Here is a 16559-nt window from a genome sequence, read left to right on the forward strand (position 1 = left end):
AGATGTGTGGACTTCAACTCCTAGAATTCCCCAGACAGCCATGCTGTCTGGGGAATTCTGGAAGTAGAAGTCCACACAACTTTACATTGCTGAGGTTGAAAAACAATGGTCCAGAGTTTGTACTGGCTGCATTTTAGTCTCCCAGTGCACCCATGGCCAAGTCTAGGTAAAAATCCACAAACAAACATCTACATCTGCAAGACACCAACTTCTTCCCCTTTATCTAGGAAATTATGTATCTGTCCCTCCTGGCAGTAAATCTGTTGGAAAGCAAAAAGTAGACAGAACGTCATGATTAGAAGCCCTATGTAATAGAGTTTAAAATGTATTTTTCTGGCAACTTTGTATTTCATTGGGAAAAGTTGGAGTGAAAAAGCACTGTTTAGAACTGCTCTTGCCTTCTTGCCTTCTTGCTTATTTCTGTTTTTCTAAACTATTATTATTCCACTTTTTAGAGGCAAAACCATCATAAGACAACTTACAATCAAGTATACAGTACTAAAAACAGCTTGCATGTGCATACACACAGAATATGTAAGGTCTTGAACTAACATGCAGCTCAGCTGAACAGTCCAAATAAAATACATCAAACAATTAAACAGGGATTGAAAACAAGATTGGAACCAAATGGACATTCCTCGGGGGAGTGGGGGTTGTCCATGAAAATGGAGGTCGCCACTGGAAAAGCTCCATCTTCACGTGTCTTCTAATCTGACACATGGCACATACATGCAAAAGTCCAGATCAACAATATACAGTGTTTATTACAAAATTTTAAAGTGTCTAAATGACTTCTTAGGAAACCTTATCTCCTAACTGGGTAGCTGCCAAGTGTATTGCAGAGATGTGATTACATCCAGAGCTTTTCAAGCTGAAGGGAGTCAATCGTTTTTAAAGGAAATTCAAAATGGCTTGAAAGAGATACTGCGTTCCGTGCTTTTGACCTGATTTTGCCCCTCGTCAAATACGTTTTGCAGATTATTGGAGCAATACTAAAACCCAGTTCTATCATAAACAGCATGAGAAAACAGGGCAAATATTATAATCCCTATTTCAAATGTCCTTCATTTTTGTGACAAGCTTCTTACTTTAGTTAACACTGCTATAGCAGCTTTATTTTTATTGTAACGTTATGATTTTATGCATACCACCCTAGGTATACATAAATTTGGTTAAGGAGCACTTGTTGAAGTATTAGTATTAATACTAATTAGTATTTATCGAAATAAATAAGCTTGCTTTGGTAGTGCTAGCTGTAACATCCTTAGAGGGAGAAAATTTACATTTTATTGACTGGCAAACCTTATGTCTATATAAAAGGATGACTGGATCCTGTTACTGTAGGAACGGGAGCAGAGTTGCTCTGAATTGGGAGAAATGCCATTAAGTTAGTTCTGATCTGGCCTCAGTAACAACCTGCCATGCAGACATTTATCAGGTAATTCAGTTCATGTGCCAGGAAATGTGTAACTTTAAGGTACAACAAGAGTGGGCCCGTAGCCGAATGCCAATCTCTGGAATTCCTTTCCAAGAAGATTTGGGTATTGAGGCAGGAACAACATATAAGAAGGGTGCAGAAACGTAGCAAGAGCAGTTTCATTTCATTTTCATCTTCTGAATAGCCTCACCTTTCCGGGTTTTTCCCCTCCCAATATCTTTTCATGCTTACACATATCCCTCAAGACCAGGAACAGAAGAAGCCAATTGGACAGTTGGCTGCTTTCCTTGCCCAAGGTTTTTAAAGACAATGAAAAGACAGATTCCCCTGGTTTCTGTGCTGATAGCTGATAGCTGACTTTCCACTGTGCCTTGCAGATGAGCTGACCTGCAGTGCCAAGCTGACAGTGTGGCCTTCGCACCAGCCCCTCTTCACCCGCAAACTGGAATCTGTGGCTGTGGTGGAGGGACGAACGGCACGGTTTGACTGCAAGATCAGTGGGGAACCCCCACCAACCATTGTTTGGACCCACTTTGGTAATTCTCCCCACCTTGCGGTTCAGAGACATTGGATTACAGGGTGTTCTAAGATGGCTATGGAGGGAGGGCCAATACATATATGGGATTGTTGTCCATTTATTTGAGCCAGGCTTGGTGGTGCAGAGGCAGGAGGCTGCAGGATCTAAATCTTATCTTTCTCTTTCAAAAGGCTGTGGGAACAGCTTGGGAGAGCCAGACTTGCAATAAGCTGCCACAACTGAAATCAGTATTTGGACTCCTGGTGATCAAATGTATCTGTTAAGAACCAGTAGGAAAAAAGCTGCCCTGGCTTCAGTAAACAGACATCACTGAGCCTGAGTCCCAACAGAATCTACTGAGGGCAAAGGTCCCCCACCCCACCCGTATCCACACCCTGCAGCCTTCCCTTCATTGTTCACATGTCTCCTTGCTGGGGTCTTTCTGCACGGCCATTTCCCAGGAGAACCTGGCCTCCATTCTGGGTGGTGGACACATGCTAGTCTCCCAGCTGCTAATGAGAACTTTCTCGCACACTGACTATGAGAGTAGTTGCAGGAAAAATATGGTTGCTGCTGTGCCATAAAGTTCAATATACCTCTCCCTCCCTCCAGGATGTGGAAAGGGAGCGAGAGGATTCTGTTGGCCATATTTCTGCCAGTGGTCTTTATTGTGGCCCAAGACCTAGAGAGCCACGTCATATTATCTCCCTTGTGGGTCCTGATGGCTAGGCTTTAACTTTCCTATAGACTGGAACCCATCTGTGTCGTCTCCTCTCTTGTGGGTCTGACTCTGACTGTGATGTGTCTGATGCAGGCCAGCCTGTGCAAGAGGGGGAAACCATGCGTTTGCAGCAGGACGGGGGGCTCCACTCTCTGGTCATCCTGCATGTGAGCTCCGAGGATGAGGGTCAGTACGGGGTGAGTGCCAGCAACAAGCACGGCCGAGCTGAGTGCACCGCAGAGCTGTACGTGGAGGAGCCACGGCCGGCAGCTAGCTCCCAGATGTGAGTGGGAGGAGGAGGAGGAGGAGGAGGAGGAGGAAGGGCTGAGAGGGGATTGGTTATGGAAACATCCGATGAAATGTAGAACAGTCCTAGAGAGTTGTGTGCATTTGACTATGCTGTAAGCCATGACATTGCCAGAAGGTGCATCCTTAGTTATGGCAATGCACTTAGGACCTCCCCATTCACCTGATCCCCAGGCATGGGGCTCTGACTCTCTTGGGTTATTTTAAATCAGCTTTTCTCAACCTTTGGACCCTGAAGGAACCCTTGAGATATTTTTCAGGCCTCAGGGAACCCCTGCACATTCAGACTCAAATATAGGCCAGAAGTTACAAAATTATATTTGTTTCATGTGTAGGCCTGTATATATGCATTAACAGTGTTCTTAAACTGAAAATAAAGAATGAAACTTACCTCTGTAATGTGAAGTTGCCCGGATTTGAAATAATTTTTTAAATAAATCGTGATCTCCCAGGGAACCCCTAGTGACCTCTCACGGAACCCCAGGGTTCCATCAAACCCTGGTTGAGAAACCCTGTTTTAAATCCTCTTAACTAAATGTGCTTTTGTTTTTGTTTCTATTTTTCCCCATTTCTGCCTTTATATTAGCCAGTGAACCGCTGAGAGGTTCATGCATTAAAATAGGCTGCTGTATTGACACGTATAAAGCAAACCATAGTCTTTTCCCTCACCTCTTGCCCTTGAGAGAATTAATAGCAACCCTGTTTGGAAACAGAATGCTTAAATCTGGGAATCACTCTGTATCCATGAGAACCAGATTTGGCTGCTGTTCTGATTGACAGTCTCATGTGCAATTCTGGAAGATGGCCTCCATTGTGGCCTGGCTGCTTGCCTTAAAACATGTAGTTTTTAAATGCACACGTACACCCAGAGACAGATAGACAGAGGTTGTGGGAAGAGGCTTTGCTTGTAGGTTTTACAAGCCTTCTGGGAGGATTCCATTCCCATTTTCCAGTTCCAGATTTTATGGATGCACATACTGTATGCTTCAGAGCACAGTTCTTCTGATGCATCAGGAAACTATAATTAGCTTGCTTGAGACCAGGGACATTAGCAAGACAAAACAGAGACATTTTCTATTAAGGCCAATTGAACCGATTACTTGTAATGTAAAAAGGACCCTGAAGAGAATTAGTTGTCGCCAAGAATGTCCCTGCCACTGCGTTAAAACAGGTTTTCTGGATAATGGAAAGTATTAGTCAGGCAACTGAGAAGTTGATTTGATTGTACAATCTCCTTATCTTATATTAAAAATGAATGTTTTTGATTGACAACTGTTCCCATTTCCAATGTGGACAACAATCTGAAATCATTTTGGTGTCATAGGATCTATGTAATACAGTATATTACCCAACTGAATGCAACAGGAGACTGTCCTATGGCTATTGAAAACAGCTTCTCTAGCTATATATTAGCTATTGCTCCAGGACAATGTAGAGATACTGACAAGTGTTTCCTATCTTAGAATACTATAATTTCCTTTTTTTGAAGAATTGCTCAAGAGGAACATCTTTACTTGGTTGATTTTTCTTTTTGCTTTTATTGAATATCTTTGTTTTTTGTAACAAAACAATAATCATACAAAAAAAATTTTAAAAAATTAAAGATACAAATTAAGAAGGAAAAAAATCTATCTTATAATTTATACTTATCAATAGTAACTGGTTTACCAATGAATTCACTACTATAATATAAACAATACAAAGTATTATTGTAAGATATCACAAAATCTCTGCCATAATAACACATACTGCTGCATCCTTTGGTAGAAAATTTTGCCTTTTCCAAAACAGATAGATCACCCATTTCTGACAACTATTCCTTGACATCTGGAATAATATCACTTTTCTAATTTCGCAATATAATTAATTTTGCTGCCAACCCGCCCCCCGCTGCCGCCGCTGCCCCATGCTTGATACAACCACAATTCCTGATAAATAGTCAAATTCCAAAGCCATGGTATATTTTTCAACATTACATTAACATCTTTAACATTTAAAATTTTCCCATAAATCTACTAATATAGATTAATACACAATCCCAAACCTGGTTGATTTTTCTTGTCATTCTGGATATAAGTACGTAAGCTGCCAAACAAACCAGTTGTGGATTCATGTCCCCTATCCCATTCCCACGTGGTCAAACTGGATAAGATTTATTATGAAATTAGAAAATTTCATATTTGTAAAGCCACCCAATTCACAGTGACTCTGGGCAGCATACAGGTTAAAAATGTGCAATATAACAAATCAAATAAACGGAGTGATAACCAGGGAACCAACATATCCAACAGAAAACATAATAACGCTCAGGGGACACAACCTGCATCTAACCCAGATGGTGGGAGAAAAGCAGGCCTATATGCTCCATTTAAAGGACAGGATTGATCCTGCATATTTTCCCTGCAATAATATCATAACCCACACTTGCTTGCCTCATACTCAGTCCCTTTGGGATTGCTTGAGTTTCCATTAACCATGAAAAGTCTTTCAATTTCTTTTCTCTTCATATTTTTTCTCCTTGGGGAATGTTTGCAACAGATTCCCCGGTGCTTTTTCTTCTCCTTTTTTGCCATGATGTATTTTAGAAATACATATTTGCCTTTCCCATATTCGCTCCTCTGAGGCACAGTTGTAGCTTGCCCATAGGAGGTGGCCTTCTCTTTGCTCAAAGGGGAAAGGGAACATCACACCTGTGCCTGAAGCCACAAAATTGGAAGTGACCACAAGGATCATCTTGTCCAACTCTCTGCAGTGGGCAAGAAAACCATTCAAACCATCCATGAGAGATGGCTATCCAGCCTCTTCTTAAAAGCCTCCAGCAATGGAGAACCACTTCCTCCATAGGTAGACTGTATGAACCACTGCTGTACAGATCTTACCATCAGAAAGTTTTTCTTTATATTTAAGTGACAGATAAATAAGATATGCATGCAGGGCATCCCAGTAGCTGGATTGGCTGATGCATTTGAGGGATCTCCCTTTCTTTTGCAGTTCCAAGCTAGAGAAGATGCCATCGATCCCTGAAGAACCAGAACAAGGGGAGAGTGAAGTTGAACGCTTCACCATGCCTGACTTCTTGCGACCACTGCACGATTTGGATGTGGTGGAGGCCAAAGAAGCTGTGCTAGAGTGTCAAGTGGCTGGTCTACCCTATCCAACCATTACCTGGTTCCACAACGGGCAGCGCATTGAGAGCTCGGAGGACCGTCGGATGACACAGTGTATGCTCCATCCTGCAGGTTTCTTGCACACATGGGAATTCCCACATGAAATAGGGTCAGTTCCAAGTTTTGGGAGACCCCTGGACAAGTAACCTCCCAAGGGCCCTGGCACCTATGTCAACAACAGCCATCAGATTTTCTGGCTACTCCTGGCCCTCAGCTATATTGCCTGCTTGCTTCCTTGCCAGCTGGTTGGGCATGAATGAGCAGGCAGTAGCAGCTGCTGCTTCCTCCTTACCACCATTTTTTTGGCTTATCGTGGGCTGAGTGAACAGATATATCCATCTGCCAAATCATAACACTGCCTTTTTTTACCTTAAATTTCTAACCTCTCTCTTTTTCAGGGTCTCATCGGCTCTATCCAATCATGACTTTCTCAGCCCTCCTTTTCCTCTTGACCCATTCACTCTTCGTTCATGAATACCTCTACTCCTCATTTATTCTCTGTCTCACCAAGTACAGTCACTCACTAGTATTCCTTACTCATTCTGCACCCATTCTTGACCCTATCTCCTTCTTTTACCACACAAACACTTCTTCAGTACCCCATTCCCACTGCATTCAATTTACTTTTATGTTTCTCTCAGATACCCTACTCCTATTTCCTTATACAAAATGGGCAGAAGCGTGCTCTTAGAAATAGCCATTTTTGCTTCTTTCCACATTCATTTCTTGCAACAGACTGCATACTATTTGCTACCTTTTTACCAGCATTTGCAAGTCATAAAGTTTCTCCATCTATTTTCCCATCTTTAGTAAATATTGTATCAAGTTACATGAATTCATCTACTTGCTTAATATATTGCCATATATGTATAATTTGCAATTGTTTATTCCAATTTCCTGTCAACACAGTTTCTGTGTATTTGATATATTAATTTTCAGATCCATATTCTTCGATGCATCATACGATCTATTTAACATTCACAGCAAATCATTTGAGTTCTCAGCCAACCACATGGTAACATCTGCATACAAGAATACAATATATTCATGTCCCCAACCAAGGCATCTCTAACATCAGCCTAAGCATTTCTTAAACAATCACCCATAAATCCATTAAATAACCAAGAGGTATCAAACATCCATGTTTTACTCCTTGCTCAGTATTGAACTATTCACTAAATATTCCATTTGTTCTCGTGCATGCTTTATTTCCATTTACCACATATAGCAACCAACCCTCAACTCCATATTTGTACAGGCCCTAATTCAAGCCTACATACCTTATCATAGTCCTTCTCCAAATTGACAAATGTAGAATAAACTTTCTTTCACACATTCATCCATTTCTCAATGACCTGCTGAACAGCAAAAATCGAGTCTGCACAATTCTTGCCTGGCATAAAACTACATTCCACTTCCCAGATTTGCACACTGTCACCTCTTGTACCTTTCCAAACACAATTTTGCCAAACACCTTCCTAAGCATACTTCATAAACTAATACGCCTGTAATTTTTGCATACATTCTTTTTTTTAATAGTCTTTATTAAATTATTTACACAAATAATACAAACATAGAATGAAAAAAATCAACAATAAACATAAAATGCAAAAACAAGAGAAAGAAAAAAGGAAAGGAGAAAGAAGAAAGAGAAGAAGAGGTTTAAAAGAAAGGAAATGGATTTCCAACTCCCTAAGTAATACAATTTTATACCTTAACTAAGTAATTTCTTTTTGCAATTCACTAATTTGGTTACAATAATTCTACAGTTCTATTGAGATTATATAAGTCAAATACATAATATTTACATCTTGTATTATATTCATATGTTTTACACATTTACGTTAATTTTTGGGTCGATTCTACATAGTTGAAGAAGGGGGTCCAGTCATTTTGAAAATCTTCCACATTTTTATCATTTAGCTGCCCGTAAGTTTTGCCATCTGCGCCAGATCCAGGGATTTAAATGTCCATTCTTCCATTGAGGGGGTCAGTTCTTCCTTCCACTTTGATGCATATGTAATTCTAGCTGTGGTGATCAAATATCATAAAAGTTTTCCACGTTCATGTTCCAAATCCTTGTCCATGATGCCCAATAAATAGAGTTCCGGTGTTCTATTAATTTCTTTAGTCAACATTTTACAAATTATATTGTGTATAGATGTCCAAAATTTTTTCGCCTTCTTACAAGTCCACCACATATGATAAAATGTTCCTGTTTCTTTTTTACACTTCCAGCAGACATTTGAAGTATTCTGAAACATTTTGGATATTTTGTCTGGAGTAATGTACCACATGTACATCATTTTGTAAAAAATTTCTTTTAAATTATAATTTAAAGTAAATTTCAGCCCTTTGGTCCACATTCTTTCCCAAACATCATAGTCAATGTGATGTCCAAGATTTCTCTCCCATTTAATCATACATTGTTTAATTTGTACATTTGCCATTCTTATTTGTAATAACATTTTATATATTTTGGAAATCATGTGGTCATTGTTGGCATAAACTAAATTATCTCACCAGGTTAAATCTTTTGTGAATTTGTAACTTTGGGCATTAATTTTAAATTGTTCCTTTAATTGAAAATACAAAAACCATTGGCATGGATGTCCTTCATTTTTCAATTCATCTCTTCTTTTCATTTTATATATAGCCCCTTCAAATTTTATTAGGTCCAAATATCTTAGCCATTTGCAAATTCCTGTTTTTTCTTTCCTACTATACGCTTCTTGCGGGGAAATCCATAATGGTAGAGTGGGTGTTAGAGTAGATTTATATTTTTCCCAAATTCTAAGAAGGGACTTTCTAATACAATGATTATTAAATACTTTATTTACTTTCAATTTGTTACACCATAGGAATCCATGCCAACCAAATTTCAGGTCGTGGCCTTCTAGTTTTAATAATCTATAATTTTGTAAAGTATTCCACTCTTTTACCCATAATAATCCACATGCTTCATAATATAATTTAAAATCTGGAAGACCCCAGCCTCCTCATTCTTTAGCATCCTGCATTAATTTAAGTCTAATCCTTGGTCTTTTCCTTTGCCAAATGAACTTTGATAGGTCTTTTTGCCATAATTTAAAAGTTTTGTCAGTTAATAATATTGGAATATTTTGAAATAAAAATAACATCCTTGGCAAGATACTCATTGTGATTACAGAGATTCGCCCCATAAGTGATAAATTTAGTTTTTCCCACTTCCCTAAGTCTTGTTGAATTTCCTTCCATATTTTTGCATAGTTGTTTTGGTATAGATCATTAGTTTTAGCTGTAATCTTTATCCCTAAATATCTGACTTTTTTAACACTAGAGAATCCTGATTTATTTTCTAATATATTCTGAATATTTTGTGACATATTTAAGTTTATCATTTTCGTTTTTTGTTTATTTATTTTGAAACCAGCTAATTCTCCATATTCTTGTAGCGTTTTTAATAAGTAGTCAAGAGATGTTAGTGGATTTTGTAGGGTAATAACTAAATCATCTGCGAATGCTCCTAATTTATATATTTCTTGTTTTATCTTTATTCCCTCCATCTGATTTTCCTTTCTAATATTCTCTGTTAAGACTTCCAAAACCAATATGAATAGTAAGGGGGCAGGTACAACCCTGCCTGGTACCTTTTTCTATTACGCATTCTTGTGTTGTATCTTCGTTTATCACAATTTTGGCTTTTTGGAATGTATAGATTGCTTTGACTGCCTTTATAAATGTGTCACCCAAATCCATAAATTTCAAGGTTTTAAGCATAAAACTCCAGTTTAAATTGTCAAAGTCTTTTTCTGCGTCTAAAAAGAGTAGCATAATCTGTTTTTCATTATGAATTTGGGCATACTCTATTATATTTATGATAGTCCTTATGTTATCTTTTATGTGTCTTCGGGGTAGGAATCCACTTTGGTCATGATCAATTATTTCTTGTAATATAATTTTTAATCTTTCAGTTAGAATTAATGTAAATATTTTGTAGTCATTATTCAGTAGTGAAATAGGCCTATAATTTCTACATAGTGTCAGATCCTGTTTCTCTTTCGGAATTAATATAATATTCGCCTCAGACCAAGATTGAGGTATTGGATTTCCTGATACAATCATATTCAATAAATCCTTAAATGGTAGTAGTATTTGATCTTGGAAATATTTATAGTATCCTGCAGAAAAACCATCTGGTCCTGGGGCTTTGCCTGTTTTCAGTTTTCTAATAGCATCTATAATTTCCTGTTGTAATGGGGTTGTTAATTGTTGCTTTTTGATCTTTAGTTAGTTTCTTTAAATTGTGTTTTAGCAAATAGTTTTCAATTTTGTCAATTGATATTTCTTGTTTCTTATATAAATTTGTAAAAAAGTTATAAAATGCCTTCTTAATTTTTTCATTGTCAACTAATTCTTCCCCATTTTCTCGAATTTTGGTAATGGTTTTTTTCCCCTTTTCTTAATTTATATGCCAACCATTTACCCGCTTTATTAGCATGTTCAAAGTTTCTTTGTTTGATATATCTCAGTTTTCAATTTCATCTGTTGTAAGTATTTTTAACTGTTGTTGCAAAAATTTTATTTGGCGATTTATTTCCTCATCAGATGGCTTTAATTGGAGCTCTTTTTCTTTTAACTTAATTTGATCTAAAATTATTTGAGTTTTTTGTTGTGCTTTCCTTTTCAAACACCTATTTTGATACATAAAGAACCCTCTCATATAGTCCTTACTAGTATCCCACACAGTACCAATATTTACTTCTTTATTTAGATTCCATTCAAAGAATTCCTTTAGTTTCTTTTTGCAATCTTCTACAAATTCTTTATTTCTCAGCAAGGTTTCATTTAATCTCCACCTATAATTTTTTGGGTGGAGTTTTATGCTCAATTGAATCGGGTTATGGTCTGAGAAGGATCTGGGGAGGGTTGTTACATCAGAGATTTTATTTGCCAGATTTTTAGATAGCCATATCATATCAATCCTAGAGAACGATTTGAATCTATCTGAGTAGAAGGTATAATCTCTGGCCAAGCCATTTTTATGTCTCCAGGCATCTACAATAGCCAAATTTTCGGTCATATCAAAAAAAGACTGAGGTAATTTTCCTTGATTTTTTTTAATTTGTTGTTCAGACTTTCTATCAATGATAGGTAAAGTAACCCCATTCCAATCTCCCATCATAATCCAATTATTATAGGGTAGTTCAGAAAGTACATTAAGTAAATTTTGATAAAAAAATTTCTGATTATCATTCGGGGCATATACTCCAACCACTAATACTTTAAGGCTTGGCAGTTCCACTTCTATTATTATATATCTTCCATTTTTGTCAGCACTTATCAATTTAGAGTTTAAATGAGACTTTGCATATATTACAATTCCATTTGTGTTTTTTTTTCATTTGCTGCTATAAATTCATTTCCTAATTTCTTGTTTATCAAATATTTATCATCTTTTTTAGCAATGTGTGTTTCCTGAAGACATATAATATCTTGTTTCAATTTATGTAAATAATGAAAAACTTTTTCCTTTTTAACTGGGGAGTTGACTCCATTTATGTTCCAGGAGAGGCATTTTAGTTCATTCATTTGAGAGAAGTATTGTAAACTCTTTAGAGCTAGAAGCTAATTCTTCTACACTGGGGTCTTCAGAATCTAGACACTTCCCTTTACTTTCTTTACTTTTAAATCTGTCACTCCCCTCTGCATCTGTTTCCAGATCTTTCTTATGTTTTTTAAGAAATTCCTGCGCTTTTGAGATATTATTCAATTTGTATCTTCGTTGTTTAAACATAACATTAACTCCCTCCAGAATTTCCCATCGGAAGGGAATTTTATTTGTTTTTAAGACATCAGTAAGAAAAAAGTATTCTCTTCTCTTTTTAAGTATTTTCAGTGGTATGTCCCTCAGTATCACGATTTCCTCTCCTTCAATGTTAATTTTTTTACCATAAGAGGCCTGTATTATCAATTCTTTTGTCCTCTTTCTTGCAAATTCAATTATTATGTCTCTTGGTTTCCTGTGAACCTTTGCATATTTCGAGTTAACTCTATATATTTTTTCTATATTTTTTTCTAATTTTTCTTCATCCCAGTCAATTAAATTGCCAAGCATTTGAATCACTATTTCTCTGATTTCTGGCTCTTTTTTTTCTGGTACTCCTCTAAGCCTAATACAGTATTCTTTTTCTTTTAACTCTAACACAGTTAAACGGTCTAATTCAGTGTCCTTTTCCCATTCTAATTTCTCCACTCTTTCTCTTACTTCTTGGATAGCTGCTTTTATTATTTTGTCCATTGTCTCTAACTTATGGCCTAATCTTTTCTCAAAGCCATCAATTTTCTCTTCCAATAAACGAGTTAAATTCTGAGTGATGTTTTGAATTGTTTTCTGTGTAAAGTCTTCAAACATGGCTTTCAACCATTCACCTTCCCCCACTTCTGAGCCTCTCCTAATCTGTCTTCTTGTATTCATTTTGTTTTGTAAATATCCTTCTTAATTTTTTAGCTTATCTTAACTATTAATCCTAATACACTATTTGTTTATATGTTACAATATACAATATACAATATCTATTTCTACTTACACAGTACAAAATATGCTCAAGTATTTATATAAAGCTATAGTATATTACCATATGGCGTGATGAATTAATTAAATAAATCAGTTTCCCCCTTATCGCAGCAAGGACTTATAATAAAGATTTTTCCCCCCAATCGTAAAGTTTTTTTTTTCCCTACTTAGGAAGTTTCTTCTTTTTTCTTTATTTAGTCAGTAATTATTGTTCCTTTCATCGAAGGGGGCAGCAGAAGCTAGGCTACTCACGCAGGCTCTACAGTTCTTGCTTCCTGGCTTCCCGGCTGCTCTTTTACGGCAAAAGTGACAAGAAGAAAGTCAAAGCTTCCGCCTGCCGCTCCAAAGCCGCTGAAGCTCTTCGTCGGCAGAGCTCTTCTTCCAGCGCTGCCTCCGTGGTTCACCTGTCTCTCCGACTCCGCAAAGCCACCTCCATCCTGCGTTGTAGATGAGAATATTCTCGAGCTCTCACATCGCTCGTCCTGCCGCCATACTCCTTCACCCCTCCCCCCTCAATTTTTGCATACATTCTTGCTTCTTTTCCCTTTGTATAGGGCAGGGCCCTCAAACTGTGAGTTGTACCCCTTTCAGGGATTGCAAGCAAATTTGAGGAGGGTGACACTCAATTCCATTCTGCATGGACATGGGTGGCCTTTGGCCAAATGCTGGCACTGGACCAGGTTGTATGCAGCATCCAGGAGCTGGGGTTCTCCTTCAGTGACTTTTCTACTCATCGCAGTGGCTTCTGTGACAGTCCCAACATACCTCTGGGTACCTGCCAAGGCCACCTTCTGAGTTAGAAGATGGTAAAGAGGTGGTGACAGTCACCATCTTGTCACCAGTTCCTTGACTCAAATATATGTCCCTGATCCCATGTGGTTCCTTTGTAAGCCCAGGAAAAGACATGGCTCCTTTAAAGAGCACCCAGTAAGTACAGTGAGGGTGCCCACGCTGGATCCAAAGCACTCTTGTCCACTTTGGATCTGAATATTGCACACCTCTAATTAACACTGTTCACTGGAGTTTAACAAACAACTATCACCAACCTATGAACCCCTATTTTCATATGCATACTCAACAAATCAGGTGATATCAGTTCATATTTTCTGATATAATTTAGCTCATTCACTCATAATTAAATCTACGCCTTAACTTCCATGCATATATCCATCAGCTCCATTTTACAAGATTAGTGTCATGAGTACTGATGGCGAGCAGGAGGGGGCCTCTATCCAGGGGGGAAAACGCATGCGTAGTACTGAGGAGTTGAGCAGCCATTCAAAGAGAGACAGAACAGACCCGCCTTGACTTTGGGGGTTTATCTGTCTGGGTTTTCTCATGCTTCTTCAGTTTGTTAGGATTTTCGGTCTAATGTAGCAGTAATAAACACTAGAGACCTATTCCTCGTCTCAGCGTGATTCCTGACTGTTAGGACAATTAGACCATCTTCATTCATATCTATTACATCCTTCTTCTTTCTCTTATTTCACAGATACAGCACGTATCTATTTTGCTTTCTTTTAGTTCATTAATTCATCAGTCCATTAATTAATTACCATTTAGTCCTCTTGCTTTTCAAGTCGGTCACAATCTTGCATATGCCATGGTCATTACCATAACAGAAATTTACTGTTTTATCAAGATGCCACTCATCTTGGCTTTTTGAAAAGGTGTAGTCTAGATTGTCAACCTGAGTTGCACCTCAGTCATATGCAGCACTCCTTGCTAATGGGAAGGACAGTTCTGGTCAGTTTTGCACATTTTGGCTAGCTCAAGCCATACTGTACACAGTAGAAAATAAAAGCAGATGGGAGTGGGGTGGAGGACTGATGAATGCTATTCTCTGCCTTCTCTGCTTGGTCAGCTGGAGAGAATATTGACTGGCTAATGGTGTTCTGAAAATAGCAAGAATTGGCCACAATGAAAATGACCACAGGTAAGCTTCAAACTACTTTTGAGGCACGAGGAATGGAAGTGGTGGTGAGGTGGAAGTGTCCTTAATTTTTCTTTTTGCTCCCCACTATGGCATTCAAAGTTCATTGCCTGAGCTTGTTGCTGCTACAACTTGCTTCAGGATTGGATGAGGGATGGCTGGGAGAGTAACTTAACTCACTGCTCTGTATCACCTGACTCTACTGCTCACCTTCCAAATTGTAAAGAAGCATGCCCTTAAAATAGCCCTGGAATTTTTCCATTTTCCCCAGCTTGCCTGTATATACTTCATCGGTTATTCTGTTTCCTCAGCAAACATATCAGTCTGTCTGTGTCTGTATGTTGGCTGCCTACTCCTAAAAATATTGGTGCCCAGCTCCTACAAATATTGTAACCTCATTCTCTGTTCTTTTCCTGCCGTTCACCTCTCCATCTTTCTTTCTTTCCCTTTGCAGATAAGGACATACACCGTTTGGTCTTCAACTCTGTCAGTCACGCCCATGCTGGAGTCTATAAAAGTGTTATTGCCAACAAAGTGGGCAAAGCCACCTGCTATGCACACCTCTATGTCACAGGTAAGGACAGAAGGTGGGGCGGGGCAGGGGAGGGGTTCCTATTCATTATTGACAAGATTCTGCTGATGCATTCCAGGTGTGCTGTGCTACCTGTGATCACACATGGTTATATCAGCTAGAAATTATGGGAGTTTTATACAGTACCTGTGGACTTCACACAACTGGTGAAAACAGCTTTAGCTATAAGTCTCAGCTGAGCTAGATATCTGCAGCATTTCATTTACTTTTTTCGGTGGGGTTGGTAGAGGCAAGGGCATGGAAACAAAGGGTGCTATAATGGTATATGGCATACTGGATTTATTGTTCATATTTCTGCCTCATTGTTTTGACTGGAATTGGAAAAAAAGACTTTTCAAGTAGGACTACAACTGGATATTTATCATGCAAGTGTATGTGTCTTCATTCAGGATCAAATCCCATTATCTTTAACAGTAAATATGAATGGGATTGAGACTAAGATTCAACACATGGGAACTAGAACTGCAGGCCCTTAATCTCTAGACTGATTGGGATCGTTTGGAGCTATTCCATATGTTACACCATAGCTCTGGCTTTGATACTAAGCATAGGCTGAAAGAGAGATTTTGCCAGAAATCCTAATTCTTTGATTAATGTGATTCATATGATTCTACATGTACTGTATACATACATGCTTTTTTTTCTTCACCCATAAAAAGTTAGGTGTCCGTTTAATATTGAAAGAGTAATGTGCAGGATGCCAGCTGGTGCCAGCTCCTGGCTTCTTTTGTTGGGGCATATATATACGTGTGTGTGTGTAAAAATAGGGCCTAGTTCAATGAAAGTTGACCAGAGACTAAGGTTACCAGATATCTGAACAGGCAAAGGAGGACAAGGACAATTGGAAAGGAGGACAAATGGGGAAAAGGGGGTCACACTAACTGTTTAACTTTCTTGACAGTAATGACAAAAATTACAGTGAAAAACTACAAAAAAAAGTATGTAGGCCTAAATATATAAGAAACTACTTTTTTCCAAAGACTGGTTTTTCAATCGCAGGAATGTGCTAGAGCTGATTAGGAGGCAAAAGTCTTCAGTGCCTAACTAATTAAGGTCTTGTCAATTTCAGGCAGCAGTGTAACCCAGCCAGAGGGTACAAATCGACTAATTAAAGTCACAGAGCTGAGTTTGTTAAGTTGCACTCAGCACTTATTAGGGAAGCTCTGCGGAGTGGAGAAAATCTGCTCAAAAAGAGATAGCTTGTTAAGATACTCAAAAAGTTGAACAATATTTGATTTTAAGTCTATGCCTGCTGCACAGAGGATATAACCCTACCAGAGACTATCTTCCTCTGGAGTCTAAGATTCTGGCTAGCTCTCTATTTCTTGA

The 16559-nt window shown here is 38.3% G+C and overlaps 1 protein-coding gene across 1 annotated transcript in view; it reads left to right on the forward strand.

Annotated features, from left to right (window-relative positions):
* Nucleotides 1-16559, forward strand: part of SPEG (striated muscle enriched protein kinase) — a 120620-nt gene that overhangs the window by 70046 nt on the left and 34015 nt on the right. The window contains exons 11-14 of the mRNA XM_063288953.1: nucleotides 1816-1974; nucleotides 2770-2959; nucleotides 5974-6203; nucleotides 15093-15212. Of these exons, the coding sequence (XP_063145023.1) occupies nucleotides 1816-1974; nucleotides 2770-2959; nucleotides 5974-6203; nucleotides 15093-15212 (699 nt within the window). The remainder of the gene's footprint in view (nucleotides 1-1815; nucleotides 1975-2769; nucleotides 2960-5973; nucleotides 6204-15092; nucleotides 15213-16559) is intronic.

This window comes from Candoia aspera, chromosome 1 (genome assembly GCF_035149785.1).
Source record: "Candoia aspera isolate rCanAsp1 chromosome 1, rCanAsp1.hap2, whole genome shotgun sequence".
Classification (NCBI taxonomy): domain Eukaryota; kingdom Metazoa; phylum Chordata; class Lepidosauria; order Squamata; family Boidae; genus Candoia; species Candoia aspera.